Source organism: Saccopteryx leptura, chromosome 1 (genome assembly GCF_036850995.1).
Source record: "Saccopteryx leptura isolate mSacLep1 chromosome 1, mSacLep1_pri_phased_curated, whole genome shotgun sequence".
Lineage (NCBI taxonomy): Eukaryota > Metazoa > Chordata > Mammalia > Chiroptera > Emballonuridae > Saccopteryx > Saccopteryx leptura.
This window is the reverse complement of record NC_089503.1, coordinates 51,507,865-51,528,305: the sequence shown is the minus strand read 5'-3', so window position 1 is coordinate 51,528,305 and position 20,441 is coordinate 51,507,865. Positions and strand designations below refer to the sequence as shown.

The 20,441-nt window shown below is 45.7% G+C and overlaps 1 protein-coding gene across 9 annotated transcripts in view; it reads right to left on the bottom strand.

Moving 5' to 3' along the window:
* The window catches only part of TRIM66 (tripartite motif containing 66), a 76,094-nt gene that overhangs the window by 13,818 nt on the left and 41,835 nt on the right, over positions 1–20,441 (bottom strand). For all 9 annotated transcript variants that reach the window (XM_066366167.1, XM_066366187.1, XM_066366209.1 and 6 more), the window contains 4 exons: positions 19,805–19,951; positions 17,324–17,441; positions 14,118–15,022; positions 12,600–12,761 (listed from right to left, as the gene is read on the bottom strand). In XM_066366167.1, coding sequence (XP_066222264.1) covers positions 12,600–12,761; positions 14,118–15,022; positions 17,324–17,441; positions 19,805–19,951 — 1,332 coding nt within the window. The remainder of the gene's footprint in view (positions 1–12,599; positions 12,762–14,117; positions 15,023–17,323; positions 17,442–19,804; positions 19,952–20,441) is intronic.

Here is a 20,441-nt window from a genome sequence, read left to right as displayed (position 1 = left end):
GAACTCAAAAAAACAATTCCTTTTATAATTGCAACAGTAAAAAAAATAAAATACCTAGGAATAAACTTAACAAAGGATGTGAAGGAACTATATACTGAAAACTACAATGCATTATTGAAAGAAATTGAAAAAGACACAATGAAATGAAAAAATATTCCATGTTCATGGGTTGGAAGAATCAACATAGTTAAAATGGCCATATTACCCAAAGCAATATACAAACTTAATACAATCCCCAACATAATCTCAATGTCATTTTTTAAAGAAATAGAACAAAAAATTACCAGGTCTGTATGGAACCATAAGAAACCCCAAATAGCCAAGGCAATCCTGAAGAGAAAGAATGAAGCCGGAGGTATCACACTACCTGACTTCAAATTATACTACAGAGCCACAATAATCAAAACAGCACAGTATTGCCAGAAAAACAGACATACAAACCAATGGAACAGAATCAAGAGCCCAGAAATAAAACCACATATATCATATATAGACAAATCATCTTTGACAAAGGAGCCAAAAGCATACAATGGAGAAAAGAAAGCCTCTTCAATAAATGGTGCTGGCAAAACTGGAAAGCCACATGCAAAAGAATGAAACCTGACTACAGTTTGTCCCCCTGCACAAAAATTAATTCAAAATGGCTTAAAGGGCCCTTGCCAGTTGGTTCAGTGGTACAGTGTCAGCCCGTCATGTGGATATCCTGGGTTTGATTCCTGGTCAGGGCACACAGGAGAAATGCTCATCTGCTTCTCCACCTGTCTCCCCCTGGCTTCTCTCTCTCTCTCTCTCTCTCTCTCTCTCTCTCTCTCTCTCTCTCTCTCTCTCTCTTCCCCTCCTGCAGCCATGGCTCAATTGGACAAGTTGGCCCCAGGCACTGAGGATGGCTCCATGGTCTCCACCTCAGGTGCAAAGAGGAGTTTGGTTGCTGAGCAAAAGAGCAGTGCCCCAGATGGGCAGAGCATCGCCCCCTAGTGGGCTTGCCATGTGGATTCCAGTTGGGACACATGCAGCAGTCTCTCTGCATCCCCTTCTCTCATTTAATAAAAATTTTTTTAGAAATGGACCAAAGACCTAAATATAAGATCTGAAACAATAAATTACATAGAAGAAAACATAGGTACTAAACTTATGGACCTTGGTTGTAGAGAACAATTTATGAATTTGACCCCAAAGGCAAGGGAAGTAAAAGCAAAAATAAATGAATGGGACTATATCAAACAAAAAAGTTTCTGCACAAAGAAACTGACAACAAAATAAATAGGCATCCTACTAAATGGGAGATCATATTTGCAAACAACAGCTCTTATAAGGCATTAATATCCAAAATATACAAAGAACTCAGAAAGCTCAGCAACAAACAAACAAGCAATCCAATTAAAAAATGGGGAGATGACCTGAACAGACACTTCTCCAAAGAGGACATACAAATGGTCAACAGATATATGAAAAGATACTCATCTTCACTAGCTATTTGAGAAATTCAAGTCAAAACTACAATGAGATACCACCTCACACATGTTAAATTGGCTATTATCAACAAGACAGGTAATAACAAGTGTTGGAGAGGCTGTGGAGAAAAAGGAACCCTCATTCACTGCTGGTGGGAATGCAAGTTAGTACAACCATTATGGAAGAAAGTATGGTGGTATCTCAAAAAATTAAAATAGAATTACTATATGACCCAGCAATCCCTCGACTGGGTATATACCCCAAAACTCAAAAACATTGGTATGTAAAGACACATGCACCCCCATGTTCATCGCAGCATTATCCACAGTGGCCAAGACATGGAAACAATCAAAGTGTCCCTCAATAGAGGATTGGATAAAGAAGCTGTGGTTCATACATACAATGAAATACTACTCAGTCATAAAAGAAATGATGACATAGTGACATTTACTACAACATGGGTGGACCTTGAGCACATTATACTGAGTGAAGTAAATAAATCAGAAAATGCTAAGAACTGTATGATTTCATATACAGGTGAGATATAAAACTGAGACTCATGGACATAGATATCATTTTTTTTTTCCATAAGATGCACCTGACCATAAGACACACCTAGGGTTTTAAGGAGGAAAATAAGAAAAAAAATATTCTGAACCAAATGGTGTGTTAAAATATTTAATAAAATACCGTATTTTTCACTCCTCCACTTTTGAGGGGGGAAAAGGTGCGCGTCTTATGGAGCAAAAAATACGGTAATAGTAAAGTGTTTACCAGGAGAAGGGGGTATGGGGGTAGGGCAGGCGTCCCCAAACTATGGCCCATGGGCCGCAATGTGGCCCCCTGAGGCCATTTATCCAGCCCCCACTGCACTTCTGGAAGGGGCACCTCTTTCATTGGTGGTCAGTGAGAGGACCACTGTATTTGGCAGCCCTCCAATGGTCTGAGGGACAGTGAACTGGCCCCCTGTGTAAAAAGTTTGGAGACCCCTGGAGGGTATAAAGAGTACAAATATAAGGTGATGGAAAATGATTTGACTTTGGGTGATGTGTATACAACATTATCAGTAGTTCAAATGCTATAAAAATGTTTATCTGAAACCTATGTACTCTTATTGATCAATGTCACCCTGTTAAATTTAATTTTTTAAATAAAACTAAAAAAAAAAGAAAAAAAATATCATTGATTTTTGTATACTGACCTATGCAGAGACCTTGTTAAAGTCACCTAGGGATTTTTCTGTGCACACAAATCATGTCATCTACGAATAGTAAGTTTTATTTCTTCCTTTCCATACATTTAATTTTTTGTTTGTTTTTAGTTTTTGCCTTATTCTACTAACTCAGACCTCCAGTACAAGGTTAAATAGAAACTGTTATGGTGCCATCCTAGTTTCATTCTTGACCTCATGGGATAAACTTTTCAATAATTCACCCTCAAGTAAGATTTTTATAGATTTAGAATTCAGATCTCGACCCTGGCTGGTTTGCTCAGTGGATAGAACATCGGCCCGGCATATGGATGTCCCAGGTTTGATTCCCAGTCAGAGGACACATGAGAAGTGATCATCTGCTTCTCTTCTCACTCTCCCCTTCTCTCTCTCTCCCTCTTGCAGCCAGTGGCTCGACTGATTCAAACATCGGCCCCAGATGGGAGTTGCCAGGTGGATCCTGGTCAAGGTGCATGTGGAAGCTTGTTTATCTCCCCTCGTCTAACTCAAAAAAGAAAAAAAGAATCCAGATCTCTGGCACTGAAGCCACACTCTTTATTTTTTTTATTATCTTTTTTTTTTTTTTTTTTTAGATTTTATTCAATCATTTTTAGAGAAAGAGAGAGAAGGTGGGGAGGAGCAGGAAGAATCAACTCCCATATGTGCCTTGAGCCGGCAAGCCCCGGGTTTTGAACCAGTGACCTCAGCATTCTAGGTCAGTGCTTTATCCACTGCGCCACCACAGGCCAGGCCTGAAGCCACTCTTAATTCTGGCATGTCTGCCTCTATCCTTCTCTGTACTTACTCCCTCCCCATCTCTCTCCTATATTCTCTTCTTCCCTCCCTTCATCCTTCCCTCACCTGCTTTTTTCTCTCTTGACCTTCCCTCTCTTCCTCTCCTGTTTTTTTTCTTATCATCTCTATCTCTTCTCTCCAGACCTTTCCTCTTATTGTTTTAACAAAGCTTATATTTTCTATTCTTAATTCTCGATTTTAAAAGCAGATGAGTTAAATATCTTTTATGTCTCCAGAGAAAAGTTTGCTTTTATATGCTCCTTGGTAGTTCAGTAGTCTTCAATAAAAAGAGTTCAATTCGCTGTGTAGTCTAAGTCCCAATATATAAAAGGCTGAGAAGAAAGAACAATAGCGGGATGCTCAAACCAAATTGGGCTGACTAGGCATGGAGCTCAGCTCAAGGGACTATGGTCAGAAACCAAGAGCTAGCTCAGACATGCCACGGCCCACAATCCCTGGTCCCTGGTATCCCCTTGTTATCCTGGCTATGTACCACCATATCTTTCTTCCTCTTCCTCTTCCTCTTCCTCTTCTTCCTCCTCCTCCTCCTCCTCCTCTTCCTTCTACCTCTTCTTCCTCTTCTTCTTTTTCTCCAAGTGAGGAGAGGGGAGATAGAGAGACAGACTCCTGCATGTGCCCTGCCTGAAATTCACCCAGAAACCCCCACCTGGAGCTGATGCTCTGCCCATCTGGGGCCATGCTTGCAACTGAGATATTTTTAGCACCTGAGGTGGAGGCTCCATGGAGCCATCCTCAGTGTCTCGGGCTGATGCACTCAAACCAATCGAGCCATGGCTGTGGGAGGGGGATAGAGAGAGAAAGAGAGAGAGAGAAGGGGGGGAGATAGAGAAGCAGATGGTCACTTCCCTGTGTGCCCTGATTGGTAATTGAACCCAGGATATCCACATGCCAGGTGGACGCTCTACCACTGAGTCAAATGGCCAGGACCTACCATAGTTTTCTAATAGTCTATATCTCCTTATCTATGGACAAGATTATCCAATGATGATTGCATTCTCTTTAGTTACATAGGACAATCTGATCCTTTGAGCTGGATTCTTTCACCTTGTCCGTATTTGACATGTATATTTAATGCAGTTCTGGTATTCATTTCATCTACCAATGACACCAATGGCACCTAGTCTCTCAGTGAAATCCTTAGCACCAAGCATTAAGGGCACCAAAATCTGCCTAGGCCCATTCTAAGTACTAATGGTCAGGTGCTATATGTCACAAGATATGCACAAAACTAAATTCCCAAAGACAAAACTTTCCAGATGAGGGGTAGAGATCTCTTTTGTAGGATATCAGCTCCCCTATCCTGATTACTTATTGCATGTCATGAAATAAGAGTTGATAACAGAGGAGAGGAGGGCATGCAGACTGAGCTGTGGAAGAACTGTGGGAACTGTCACAATTTATTTTAACTTGGACCTGACAGACCTGCTCCCATAAATACCATAACAGTATCATAATAGTACAAGATCAGTAACATGTCCTAAGTTACTGATACTAGACTGGCCTCTTCTGTCTCCATATCTACAACCAACCTCAAGGAGGCCAAGGCTATCAGGAGGGGGGGTGAAGCTCCGCAGTGGTAATGAATGAGAACCTGGGAAACATCCAGGGGGGGACTTAGAGCAAGTGCTCTGAGGAAGCATAGCATCAACTCCATTTCTACAGGCTGTACAAACACCATGCCATTTCTGGAACCTATGTATGCCGAGTATTTTTTGATGCTTTCTCTCTCTGGAGTGAAGGGCTACAAAATAGTAAAACATATGGTACTCCTTTCATGCACAGGAAGAAAGAGGGGAGTTGAGAACGCCCGTCCTACTGTCCTGCCAGAACAGTAAGGTGAGTAAGGGTCAGGGGAGGGTCTACTTTCAGGGCCGGAAAAGCAGGCTGAATCTCTGGGGCCTGCAAGGAAGGTAAGAGCTTCTGAAGCTCACGCCAGGGTTGGAGAAGGGTTTGGGAAGGTGGCCGCACATGATATTTGGTTCCTCACACACAGAAGGAGCTCCTCTGTCAGTGGAGATGATGCCACCCAAGATCATCGGAGGTCAAATGAGAAGAGGTGAAAGTTTATGATCAGTCCTGTCCGGTTGGCTCAGCGGTAGAGCATCGGCCCAGCATGTAGAAGTCCCAGGTTCAATTCCCGGCCAGGGCACACAGGAGAAGCACCCACAGGAGAACCACCCATCTGCTTCTCCACCCCTTCTCCTTTCCTTTCTCTCTCTCTCTTTCCCTCCCGCAGCCAAGGCTCCATTGGAGCAAAGTTGGCCCGGGCACTGAGGATGGCTCCATGGCCTCTGCCTCAGGCGCTAGAATGACTCCAGCAGTAACGGAGCAACACCCCAGATGGGCAGAGCATCACCCCCTGGTGGGCATGCCGGGTGGATCCCAGTCGGGCACATGCGGGAATCTGTCTGACTGCCTCCCCGCTTCTAACTTGAGAAAAATACAAAAAAAAAAAAAAGTTTATGACCAGCTGTAAAGTCTGTACAGGGTACTCACTGACACTTCCAAGCCTCAATCTCATCTTTACATACAAAATCTTCAGATTTCATTAGAGGAAATATGTATTTGAGGTGTTCAAGGGAAAATAACCATTTTCTAATTCAAGGAGTAAAAGAAGTCAAAATGCCATAAATATTCACTCTAATAATCTACTCAGGTTACCTTTGGGTAAGAGCAGAGACTGCCCTGAGCCTAAAGAGTACCTCATACCTCTCTGACTTAGCATGTTCTCACTTGCCCCTAATTTTCTCTCCTCCCAAACTGTATGTTCCTGTCCCTGTTGCTTTCCTCTTCTTGTCTCTTATCCCTTTATCTCTGTCTCCTTCTTTCTATGGGCACCTGCTTGATCTGTGACTTGTCTGAACTGCCTCTTCTAGACGTATATAATCTACCTGTCTGAACCACCTGCCCCCACAACTTGCCTGGCCTGCTACTTCCCTGCATTGTCTGACTTCCGCCCACTTCTACTAGTCACATAGCAACCCTTCACCCATCTAACCTGCTTCCTGCTTGACTTGTGCTGCTACCTGCCCCCCTCCTCTCCCCTTCCTCACCACCCAGATCTTTTTCTGGAGTTCAATGTGTTAATATTATTATTCTAATTATTGCCACACGGTGATGTCAAATATCATAGAAAGCATTGTTCTTTCATTTTAACAGGAAGGAAAATGGAGACACAGAGTGATTACCCAGATTTCCCAAGCCCACGTAGGCCCAGGACAAGGAATCTGAGCCCAGCCTTAAAAATCTGCTGTCTGGTCTTGATTTTGTGCCATTAGCTAGAAAGCTACTGTCCTAATAAGATGGAATTGAGAAGTCAATAAACAGACACGTAGTTCATGCCCTGAGTTTAATATCAATTTCGGGTTCTTACAGCAAGATAATAGTGCCAGGGAGAAAGTGGCGCAGACAGGGTGGTGTTCCACGGAAATTCATTCTCCAAATAACTGAAACATACCTTAAAAAGATTATTTTGAATGGAAGCACTTCTGAAACACTTTCCACACTACCCTGTCTTATTAAACAGATTACACGGAACCTAATAAGACCATTTCTTTAGTGACACAAAGGACCTTTGATGACCTTCTATTGCTAAGATGGGCTGTAGTCCAGTGGTGCTTTAGGGAATGTCTAAGGATGTAGGGCTTAGCTCATCCTCTCAGTCCTTACACCATGCCATTCTTCCAGGTGAAGCTTCTTGCTTTCTCCCTTGTGGTTAGCTGCCATTATAAAAGTCCTGACTCCCAGCTTCGAATCTGCTTGCTGCTGTAATGTAGAACTAAAAATTTCCAAAGAAAACCATATGACTAAGCTTTCTGGAAGAATGCTCACTAGACATGTGAGTGTGGGCTTATGATCTCACATAGTATATAATGCATGGAGTTCCGAAGCTTTGACTGATCCCTTCTAGCTACAGGTTTTTGTTACAGTAGTTACAATTGTCAAAGGCTAACCACACTGTATAAATGTGCAGTAGGAGAATGTACAACTTGGGAACTGTGTCTTAGAAACACACTGAAGGCCTCCACTCTGGCTGAAAGAAACAGATAAGGAGACAAGGATAGCGGTAAGTAGATTTGCAAATTAAATCCTTGGGATATTTGAGTGCTTCATAGCTTCTGAGTAGGTAGGCTGGCTTAATAACAGTATAGGAGATCTTAAAACACCTGAACCAGCTGAGGAAGGAAATTACTTTTCAGCAAGTGATTTTACAGGCTGATTTTCAGTAGTGAAATCGTTGCTCCTGTTGACCGTGAGTGCTCCTCCAGAGTCATGACAAGCCCTTGTGTGAATTGGGGCTACTGTTGTGGCTGTCACTGTGCTGATTCGTGCTAACTGACCACAGTCTAATGAGAAAATGCTCATGGGTGGTGAAGAGAGAACAAAAAGTGCCCAGTGCCCTGAGGACCCTAAAGTCTGAGGTAGAAGGAGGAAATGGGTTGCAGTAAATCTGAAGGGAAAGCCAGAATGAGTGGAACCCTCAAAACATTTGGAGGGGTTCAGGCCTTGGCAGCTCAGGAGAAATAGGCCAGAGATTCTTTGGCCAGGCCAAGGCAAGGAAATTTAAGATCTACAAGCAAGGACCTGTTTTCTCATGGACCAAGAGAGCCTGAGAAACAAAGAGCTAAACAAAGAGCCTGAGTTTGGTCTGTGAATTAAACCAGACTAGTGCTAAGGAGACAGGCTTCCCAGGAGGTGCCAAACTCAGGGAACCAGACTTGGGAGTGTTTGACTTGACTCCTGAGGAGGACAGAGTGGATCTCTGTAGAGTTCTACACATGCTAACACAGGCTAGACCCTTAGAAAGCCTCACCAGCCTCTTTGTTCAGGAACATCCTAAGAAACAGCTGTTCTCAGAGCCAGGCTATGGGGAAAAGGTCATTGCTGAGGTTGATAACCCATGATCTGACCCATGGCAGAGGATTTGGGGACTATGAAGGCAGGATCCCTAGTGTTTCCTCACTTAGGCCAGGGTTTACAGTATGAGTTTAAGCAAGTCGTTTCCCATTTCTGGGCTTTAATTTTTTCCTCCACAGGTTAATGTGAATCTCACTGAGTTGTAAGAATCAAATTTAGAGCTCAGGCATCAAAATACTTTAATAATGGTAATAAATGCTATTTGTAGGAGTCACACTCCTTTACTCTTCTGCATCATTCCTAATGATCTGGACCATGGGAATGCCTACCACTTCAGTAACATTTACTGAAAATACATCCCAGACTCTTCTCAAGCCATGAACAGAATCCTGAGGGCCTCCAAGTCCTCTGTTAAATATGGGGCCCTGTTATGAGCAGAAGAGAGAGGAGCCCTCCTGCAGGTGAATTGGGGCTCACATAGGGCTGTGATACCTTTAGCCTTGACTCCATGAGAGCATTGCTAAAGGGGTGTGTGTACTTTTCAGCAGTTGACTAGTTTGGAAGCATGAAATGAAGCCATCAAGATGTCTTCCATTTTCACTCAGTGGGTAAGAGGCTTCTGTTGTAGAGCTGTAACCATGGTCTTTCTTCAGAGTGGCTAATCCAAGACTAAAAGCTCAGGCAATAGCTCGTGTTAGACAAACATCAAAGTTCAATCAAAAACATCCTGTTGGATTCAGGGAAGGTGGTGGGATAAAATGTTCCTGAGATTGCAGAGCTCAAGCCACTATGAAACCCATTCTAGAACTTTCGCACCTCATTTTCAGCAGCAATCTGCTTTCACCATCGGCTCATTTAGTAGCAAGTCCTAGGTCCTTGTGCACAGCTGCTCTGCTGTAATAACAATCTTCTCTGTGGTGATAAAAAGCTGGTGAGCAGCTCAGAGTGTGAATGAGTCCCTGTGGGACACACGGAGAGGTGCCCCATCCCATAGGCTCCTCTGGTCTGTGACCTTCAGATAGACTTCCAACTTCCCTGGCTCAGGTCAGTACAGGCTGAGTGGTGGGCTGGAGGCTAAACAACCCTTACCAGACAAAGGACGCCAAGACCAAACTAGGCTGGCTCCTAAGACCTCCACTTAGCAACGCCTAAGGCTACTTCAAAGATTGTAAGGAAGAAAAATCCAGCACATGAGAGGCCAAATGGAGTCCTACCTTTTCCACTGCAGTGCACAGAGAAGTAATTTAACCTAGTCCTGAACACAGGGTTGAGTCAGGAACTGTGCTCTGGTTCTAACATTGCCAATAACCAACTGTATATAACTCTTAGGTGGGTCATTTAACCTCTCTGTGTCTCAGTTTCCACATCTTTCAAAGGGGGGCAAGAAAGTGGCTTCCTCATAGTAGTTCTAGAAAAACAAAAAGATAAAATGGAATAATCCATGTAAAAATCTATTTAAAAAAGTAGAAAATGCTATACAAAGTATTACCATTTAACGATAAGGTGCTCAAAACAGTACTCAGCACCCTCAAACTTCATCCCCTCCACCCTGCCAATTCCAGGCTGAAGGCTACGCATGCCCTCAGAAAGAAAGCCCTGTACTTACTGAAGTAGCTCTGCGTATAACTAGTCCTCTCTCAGTCAAGCAGACACAAATGGTCCTCTGGACCAGGATGGCAACCCTGAGGGTCCTTTTTCTGGGAGTCATAAAGCCATGAAAAAGCCTATAAAACATCCAAAAAATTCCAGGCCAGCCGCCCTCTCCACCTCTGTGTTAGCCCAGGTTAAGCAGGGCCAAGGCAGCTCAAAATGAGAAGTTAGACCTCCTAGGACTTTCACTAGCCCTCTCCCAACCTGCAGCCACACGGGACGGCAGCATCCCTCTGCTGCTCAGACAGCCCCTTGGCCACCCACCACTCAGACAGCGCGGGCTCCATGCTTGCACATGGCTCACCCCCTTTCTTTCCTCTGTGCTCTGCCCTGTTCAGGAACAGAACCGAGACTCGTTAGACAAGCAGTGACCTTTTCTTCATGGCTGCCACCACCACTCAGACACGCCATTCCCATGCTTCCTTCTGAACTACTGACAGCCACAGCTGGCAGCCCTTCGGTCATCCTCGAATGCAACCTCCATTAGAAGAACATCCACGATTCAAGACATAACTTCTTTCTTTCCCGAAATATGCCTTCTTCCCATGCTCCCATCTCCGTGAATGGCAAACCATGGGGCCAAAAGAGATGCAGGTGTTAAGCCAAAAGGCTTCCTGTCCCTCACTTTCCCATTTCCAATCAGACTGAGTCCAAAAGCTCCTGTAATCTGATTGCTTGAAGTCATTGCTTCCTCTTTAGTCCCATCATTACTGAGTTCATCCAAACTCTACTTCTCCTCTGTACTGTTTTGGTCTCCCTTACTGCAACTAACCTTACTTTTCTCAAATCTAATCCAAACCAGGTCCCTCCCTGCTAGATATTCTTCATTCGTTCCTCACAACCCACAAGACCAGAGCCAACTCCACAGTTTACTTCACGAGGCCTTTGAACCTCTCCGGTTTCACTCCCACTCCTCTCAGATTCCCATCAAGCCAAATTATCCAAAACCCTCTATGTGCTCGAGGCTGTCTCTCACCTCTGGAGCTTCCTACTTGCCATGCATTCCCTGTGACTGTTTATTCTAGCCCCCACCGCCACCCCCTTCCTTCACTAGCCTAACTTCTCCTCCAAATTACAGCTCAAAAGCCCATCGTCCAGGAGTCTTCTCCCAACAGTCTTGTCCCCCAGGGTAGGTGCTCCTTCAGTACACCCCAATGACTATCACAGCACTCTGTCATACTTTACTGCTGTTACTTAACTCTCTCCCTCTAGATTGTAAGCTCCGGTGTGAGACTATTCACTACACCTAGCAAAAATATACTGCTCACAAAAATTAGGGGATATTTCAAAAGGAATATGAAGCTATAAAATATCCCCTAATTTTTGTGAGCAGTATATCTAGCACATATGAGGAGATTAATATATATATTTTTGAACATTGAGTGTATAAATGTTTGGATAGACAGTTGGCCGAAGTATAAGAATCTAAGGACCCAAGTATTAAACCCCTAAGAGCCACCAAGGGTCTATTTACAGCATTTCTATGGCCTCTAGGCCAAAGCACTTCGACAGGTGGGACAGGACAGGCAGAAACAAAATGTCACTAATACCAGAGACCTACTCAGACTTTAAGAATCACCAGGGATGTCAAAGTTAACATTTCATTTTGGCCATCCCTTACTTTTCTAAATTCTCTTGTCAAGGATCACTGAGATAGACTGACCTAAGACAGACGGCACTGGTGCTGCTAGGGAAACCCGGGGAGGGGTGGGCTTAGGGAACAGCTTGGGAAGTGGGGCTGCAGGACAGGGCTGAGGGCGAGGCACCAGGAGGGCTGCCAGCACCAGACCAGGGAAGGCAATATAGTCATAGGAACAAGGGACATAGGGAGGGCTGAGGGGAGGGCATGACACAGTACTAAGGTTGTGGCTAGGCGGAGGACAGGCGTGGGGATCAAGGGCAGGGGTGCAGACAGGTAGGAGCACTGAGAAGCTGTGGGGTTCTGGGTTATCGCCAGAATAAATGAACACATCCAGCAAGCAGGGAGGTGGGTGGACAGGTGAGCTCCAACAGCTGATCTTTAAGAGATCTCAGTGCCCCTAGGTGCCCAGGACATCCCTGCAGACCACTCGCCTAACAAATTCCACTGATTCTATTTCTAAGGTCAACCAATTTTGGGTTATGGCGTCACATAAAATATTTCCCCATTTTCATTGCAGAGAGAATAAAGCTCAGGCTTTGGATACTGACAGCCCTGATTTAAATACACCTCAGTGAGCCTCAGCCCTTTAATCTGCTGGCGTAGGGCCCTGGACCCCAGTTTCCTTAGCTATAAAATGGGGTGCCCGCCGCACAGAACTGTTGGGAGGGGTGCAATGCTTGTGAAGCACTTGCACAGTTCTAGGCAGAGTAAATGCTTACTAAGCTGGCTCCTTTCCTTTCGAGATGAAGCTTAGCTGGTCCCATTTTAAGCATATATGCGGGGGTAGAAGTGGGGGTGGGGAGGATCTATGCTGCTGACTCATTAGGACAGAAGGCATGAGTCAGGGCTGTGTAACATCCCAGGGTGGAACAGGGATCCTCCTCCCCCTGCCCAGTCCTCCTCATCCAGCTCCCCGGGGTCTTGGCTGGCACTGGGTGCCCCGTGGTTAGGAAAAGCAGGCTCGGTTAGTACCTTTCTCACCACGTTTGGAGAGGAGTGCTGGGTGGTGCTGTCCAGTGAGGGGACACTGGGAGGGGTTTCTTCCCCAGATGACTGGGGCAAGTTAGAAGCAGTATTCTTGTCAAGAGAGAGCGCTGGCTTTGGGCCTTCAGATGCTGGGGGCTCATCGGTAGCCTGGAGAAGAAAATAAAAACCTGGATGGGTTTCACTGCAGAGCGCAGCAGCTGCAGCCTGGGTTAATGCCCACCCTGCACTCCCCTTAATCACCACTGTGAACTGTTCAAACATTTTTCAGGAAGAAAAATACTTTTATCTAAACTCTTCCTAAGACTACATCCTAATAATAGTCTTAGGATAAAACCCCAACAGAGAATTCTGAACTAACTGTCATATTTGCCTTAGCAGTCATAACAGTTGTGACTTTCATTTAGGCTGTGGTCCTCTGAACCCGAGATCCTTTGCCACTGTCCTGAGGATTATTCTATAGCCCCTCATAGAAACTAGCCTCAGAGGGAAACAATGAAACATGATCTAAAGTTATGAGTACTAAGCATAAATGTGAGGCCTTATATTTTGTAATAAAGTAAAAGTCTATAGAGCTGCTTTGAAGGTCTGAATGTGATTACAGATTTAAAGGAGATATCATTGTGGGGAAAGTGAGAAGTAGAGGGAAGGGGCTAGAACAGGAAACTCTGGAAAAAAAGAAAGGCAAGAGTTGAGAATGAAGATGTAGAAGCAGCAAAGATCCCAGTGGTGCAAACTGCATTTCTTCAGCTGGCTTCTAGCTGAGGAAAGAGAGCAGAGGCACTCATCTTCCCCCTAGGGAGAGAACTGGGCCTCTTCTGTGCCATTACAGTCAGCAGACCTGGATCCAAGGCTTGGTTCACCTCTCAATGTTTTATGACCTCAAGGCAAATTCCTCACCTCTCTGACTTCCACTTCAGTATCTATGCAAAACAGATGGTCATGCCTACCTAACAGCGGTAGGATAAATGATATAATGTATATAAAACGTACCTAGTTTGTAGGCTTGAAGTAAATTTTAAGTTTTACAGCTGTGCAGCGCTATAAAGATGCCGCCCAGGAACATCTAATGCATCCCCTCCCTCCACTCCTTCAGTTCTATTTCCTGTCTGAGATGCCGAAGTTCCCAGAAAGAGAAGTGAGGCAGCTACAGAGATAAGAGACAGCCTCCCTCTGCCCTGGCACTGGCAGGAGTGCAGCACAGATCAGAAGGTTCTAGTCACAGAGAGAGTTCCTAGTGTCCAGTAGAAGTTCCTGGTAGCACAGAGTAGGACAGGGCTAAGCGAGGGCACTCTGGAGAGCACTGAGCCCAGGTCTGTGTGGGGACAGGTACTACGCTCTCTGGAGCACCCCTGAGATGGGAGGGGGAGCCCAGGGCAGTCTTGAAACATGAGGGCTGTGCTCAAGGCCGCCCTGAGATGAAGAGACTGTGTTCCTGCACCCCCCTGTACTCCCAGGTGACCCTAGGATGGGAGAATATGTGCCCCGCGCCCCCCTGAGGCTCACCTGCACTGTGTCCTCCTGGCTCTGGGACTGGAGGGGTGCCGGCTGCCTCACGATGTAGTTGATCTGCCCCACAATGGTTTGCTGAAGATGCTGAGGCGACTTGGTCTGACTCAGCTGCAGGCTGGGCTGTTGAGCCTGAAGGAGAAGCTCCAGGTCCTTCTGCATTTCCTCCAGCTCAAACTTGTGGTGCATTATGTCCACGTTCTGGGAACAGGCAGGCCCCGGGGGGCTCTCACACTGACTAGAAGCCAGTTGCTGGGATGGAGGCAGAAGGGGGGGAGGCTGCTGCTGGGGCGGAGGTGGCAGAGGTGGTGGAGGCGGCAGCTGCTGCTGCGGCTGCTGTTGAAAGTGGCTGAGCTTCAGCTTCTGGTGGTGGCCAAACTGGACTTGGATGGAGGGTGCCTGTAAGGTGGCCTGGGCATGGGCTCCTGGCTGAACATCCTGCGGGGGTACGATGCACACTGGCTGGGAAGTAAGCTGATGCCCCAGCCGCTGAGACGTGCTCTCAGGCTCCACGGAGGGCTGGGTTTCCAGCCAGGGCTGCAGCAGCTTCGGTGGGTGAGGATTGCAGGGCAGCTCTTTCTCCCTGGGCAGCAGGGTGGAGCAGTGCAGTGATCCCAGCTGCTGGGGTAACATCTCAGAGGGCTGCCTAAAGCCATGGGCTGGGTGTATGCTGGGTGGGGGGATCTGGCCTTTGAGGGAGGGCGAGACTGGGGAGCAGTGGGAGCAGCACACGGACGAGGAACACAGAGCTAGGGAATGAAACTTATGTGAGGGGTGGCTAAGAGTCTCTTGCTGAGCCACTGAGGACTGGTGGTTTTGATAGAAGGATGATGGTCCCTGTAAACTTCCATAAGCAGGGGTATCTGCCCGGGACAGCTGTCCACCTTCTGTAGTTATACAGCCTGGAAATGCAGAATAAAGCATGTTTCTAAAGGTAACCTGCAGTTGTTCCTTACTTGCTACTTCCAACTCCTGAGATCAATGGACATCAATCAACAAACCTGCACCAGGTACAGAAATTAAGTTTAATTTTTTTTTAATTTATTCATTTTAGAGAGGAGAGGGAGAGACAGAGAGAGAGAAAGAGAGAGAGAAAGGGGGAGGAGCTGGAAGCATCAACTCCCATATGTGCCTTGACCAGGCAAGCCCAGGGTTTCGAACTGGCAACCTCAGCATTTCCAGGTCGACGCTTTATCCACTGCGCCACCACAGGTCAGGCAGGTACAGAAATTAAGAAATTCAACCTCAGCCTGACCAGGTGGTGGCACAGAGAATAGAGCGTCTGACTGGGACATGGAGGACCCAGGTTTGAAACCCTGAGGCCGCCGGCTTGAGCATGGGCTCGTCTGGTTTGAGCAAGGCTCACCAGCTTGAGCCCAAGGTTGCTGGCTTAAGAAAGAGATCACTTGGTCTGCTGTAGCCCCCCAGTCAAGGCACATATGAGAAAGCAATCAATGAACAACTAAGGTGCCACAACAAAGAATTGATGCTTCTCATCTCCCTCCCTTTCTGTCTGTCCCTGTCTCCCTCTCTCTCTCTCTCTCTCTCTCTCTCTTTCTCTCTCTCTCTGTCAAAGAAAAAAAGAAAGAAAGAAAGAAATTCAACTCTAGCCCTGGCCAGGTGGCTTGGTGGATAGAACCCACCAAAATTGTGGATTCAGTCCCTGGTCAGGGCGCATATGAGAAGTGACTGACCAATGCACAACTAAGTGGAATGAGTTGATGCTCTCTCTCTCATTCTCCCCTCCCCCCCCCCCAAATCAATAGGGGAAAAAAGAGGAAAAGTAATTCAACTCCAGATTTCTAAGACTCAGTCCTGAATGTGGCCAGGAATTCAATCAGTACAGACCAGCTTCTGGGACCTGGGACATTTGAGAAATTAGCTCTGCTTTTACCAGATGCTCAGTCCTGGTTCTGTATCCCACTAGAGAAACCACAGGCTCCTTCAAAGAGTATCCATTTTTTAAATAGAATAGCCTGACAGAGACTGAGACAAAAAAAAATTATTATTATTATATATCAACATTGAAGATAGGGAGGGAATGTACTGAAAACAGCAAATAAGAGTCATCCCCAGACAGTGATCAAGTCTTCAAATACAAGCCTGGGGAACTGTGCATTGGGAAAATAGGGTGGAAGAGAGTGGGGAAGCTCCACTGCCAGCCAGTGCCAGGCGCCAGCACTGTCCTCTGAGGTCCTTGGGCCCTCATGCATGAGTAGATGATATCTATTGCTAGCTCAGTCTAATGGCTCCCTTGGCTGATTGTTTTGATGAGGCTTATTTCAGGGAAGACTGAGCAACTTGAGTGCAAGAGGTGTTTTATTCACCTTTGGTCTCTTAGTGCCCAGAATAAGACCTGAAACAGAGCAAGGACCCATCAAAGGTCTGTTGAGTTAAATCAAAGGGGAGATGGCAGCAAAATAAAATCCTAAATATCACTCATCACTCTGTCAAAATCAAAAAACTTTCAGTGAGATTAATAGCCCAGATGAAGGTAACATTTAGCCATTAGTTTAACAAACCTACCATTAGGTTGTCAACACAGACACAACTACAAGTTGTCTAAATTCTGTCTAAAGACTGAATGTCAACAAATTATTGTAGTAGGAAAGCAAAACATACAAGATCATGAATTATCTGCTTATATTTCAACTCCCAAGGGTATGTGTGACATTCTCTTTCTCTCTTTCCTCTCTCCTCTCTTTTTTCTTTTCTCTCCTTTTTTTCTTTCTACTCCTCCATCCCTCTCTCTCTCTCTTCCTCTCCCCTCTCCCTCTCTGTTGCTAAGATACCCATTTGTGCAAACACACACACACACACACACACACACACACGTACACATAGGTGCATCTGCACTACCATACAACATTCTGGAGAGCAGGGCCACTGTCATGTCTCCTCTCCAGCAATGAAACCAAGGTGACAGGGACATTCATGCAGAATGAGAAACTCAGGTTTCAACTGGGCCTGCTACAAAAGTCCTGAATAGCCACTAGTATTTAAACTGTCTGCTCTCACACCCATACCCCAACAATGCCCTCCCATCGCAAAGAAAAAGGTTTGCTGAATGACTCCACGACCTCTGGCATTCTCAAGGAGTGCTTTCTTTTGGGCATATGCTGACCTATCCAATAAGCTAAGCAGGTGCTCTATATTCATTCTTAGTAATTATGTAAAAGCCCACAGGGTAGGCCCTGGCTCACCAAGGGAAGCCAGCTGCTTGGTCCAGAAGTTAGGCTCCCAGGTGAATCTGATACTCCAAGGGGAGCCAGGATCTGTGTTACAATTTGTCTCCAGCAATCGCTGCATCTGAAACACAATCTGACAACAGCATCGAAGTCATTTCTTTGGGCATCTTGCGCCTGAATGACAACTCCCTCTCCCTCACTCTTTGGACAGGTGGAAAGGCTCAAAGCCATGGCTCTTTAGCCTCAGTGCTCTGCCATATGCTCATTTCCTTGAGCCTTAGTATGTTCATGTCCTTCTCCTGCCTCTTCACCACCCCGACCCACCTGGAACTGCTCTCATTCCCCACTGACCCTCTTCTTCTTACTGAGGCTTCTGGAACTCCTACATTCTTATATCTTCAAGCCCTCAAATGATTTGTAATTGCTCTCAGGGTATCTCTTGCCTGGAAGCCCTCTCAAGAATGTTCCATTCATTCTATCACATTTCAATTTATAGGCCTGTGGGAGCAGACATTCTCTGAGCTTCCCATTGCTGTCCTTCCCCCACATGTAAAACTCCCTTCCATCTTAAACAACTGCCCTCTTCCTCCCTCATCCCTGCCATCTATTTCCTATCATTCACTCTCCCCATTTATCTAGGATTCTGGCAAATGCCCAACTTACCCTGCAGCCATCTAGTTGTCTAATATCCCAATCAACATCTTGGCTCTAACTCCCTTGATGTCTTTAATGTCAATCAACTTCACATTTCTTTTTAGTTCAGTCATCCTTTTCATCATACAGGGGTCTCAAACTCGCGGCCCGCAGACTAATCAAACTTCGTGGATTAGTCTGCGGGCCAGTCTGCGGGCTGCACAAAATTGGTGGGTGGGCTGCATGCGGCCCGCAGGCCCGAGTTTGAGACCCCTGAGAACCATTTTACCTGTGGGACTGCCAACTCCAATATCCTATTACCTGGCCATAGCTAGTTCTTACTCTTTCAGAGCATGCTCTTCAACCTCGCTGAACCCCCCAAGCCTGCCCCATCAGTCTACAGGGTTGCCCAGCTTTCCATCATTTTCAGTAATAATACCACTAGTGCCCTAAGTCCCTCCCCACCACCAGTGCTTAGCCGTAGGGCAAGTCAGTCATTCCCTAGCCATGGTAACTGGGGTCGCTTCAGTGACCGTTAACCTCAGTCCTTTTTCTCATCACTTCCTTTCTTGTCAGCTTCCTTTTCTACTGTCCTCAGTGACTATCTAAAATCTTTATGTCTCTTTTCAGTGGCACTTACCCAATGCCTAACCCTCTTATTATCACTTTCAACTCCACAGAAGACAAGAGAGAGCATAAAGAGCAAACCCCCCAAAATTATATCCCTCCTAACTCCAAACTTAACTACAATACACCAACGCCTTCCTGTCCTCCCATCTCACAGGAAGGGAATGCCTTTGTGTTTGAGATTAACCAGTTCACTCTAGATTTCGCTTCTTTCTGCCTTCTCAGAGTGCTTACTCCACCATACCAATCTTCTATCTTCACCTTCTCCAAAAAAAATACATGCAAATGTTTTCCATATTAAAAAAAAAAAAAAAGTCTGACTTTTTCTCAAGCTACCTTCTTATTCCCTTTCTTTTCTCTTCTACTTCTTCACCTCCTATCCTTAGTCCCCTCATTCTTAGCTTTTAGCCCTTCTGCTTTGCTGGAATTTCTTTCAAAAGATCACCAGCAACCTTCTGATTCCCAGATCTCAAGAGTCTCCTCACTACTCACCCTCTTTTACCTACATAGCCATAATAAATTGACCACTTAAATTTGAACTCAGTTCATTTCTGTGCACCACACTCTCCTACTTCTCAGACCTCTGATTCTCACTGTCGTTCACACATCCTCTTCCTCTCTTCTCTGCTGAAAATCATGGTATTTCCCTGGGTTCCAGATTTGTTCTCTTCTTCCTTCACATACTCTTCCAAGGCAACACTACAGAAAAACCAGTGACTCCCACATCTCTATCTCAAACCCTGACTTTTCTTCTGACTTCCAGACCCATCTATCAAAACAGATGTTGGATATCTCCTTTTAGATACCCAACAGGCACTTTAGACTCGAGGTCCTCAGCCAGATGCTCATTTCCTTGAACCTCAGTATCTCCTTATCCTTCTACTGCCTCCTCATCCTAATATAAACCCCACCAACTTCTCTCAAAAGTCTTCAACTTCCTTCTCCTGAGCATCACCCTCCTCCCAAGCCCAACACTCCAACATCATCCTCAACTTCTTTCCTCTTAGCCCCTCATTTGAACCCAAATAACTTGTATGGGACGATCAGCACACTGCTAGTGTCCAGGATAGTTTCTGAATCCATGACCTAAACCAAGTAACTACAGGATTTCCCAGCTAAGTTGCCTAGAGGAAGGAAGGGTGGTTTTAGCACCTAGGTCCTTTGCACTGCAGGGTTTGGTAAAAAATGGCATTCGCTTACTAACAAAAGCAGTGATTGAGGAGTTAGAGTTCTTACCAGCTCTTTACTGAAAAGGAAAGGGACACTGGTTTTGCTGCAGACAGCCCAATTGATGAAGTTCTGCACGTGCTCGAACTGACGGTTGAGGACCATGATGCTCTGTAACTGCTGCTCCAGCTTCCGCTTTCTCTCATTAGTAATGCCCTGGGTACCCAGAGAGAAGACAGAGTCCATGACCCTATTCTCAGACTGCAGTCTACCTGCCTGGAAAATCTGGTGGCCTGTGTGTACAGCGTGAACATAGGTGGATTCGGATGAGACTGCACCCGAGAGGAGGACAGCAGGATAGAGTGCTGCCATGGGCTGCTGAGGGATGGGCGAAGGGAGGGAGAAAAAAGATTTTATAGTGCAAATATGGAACAGGTAATAAATGAATGAATGTCTACATCTCTTGGGCACATCTTGATGAAGAGGATGGGCTGTTTCATGACCCTCTTCCAAGGCTATAACTCTGCATAGTATAGGAAGGCAGTTGCCTTAGAGCCACAGCACTGATGGGTGTTTGGACTAATTTTCCTGCCCTTAAAGAGCCATCCTCTCAGAATCAGAGTACACATTTTAAAATATAGGGAGCAAGAGAGAGCTATGGGAACTGCACATCTAATTCCAGTCTAAGTGGCTCTGTGCTCTGGAA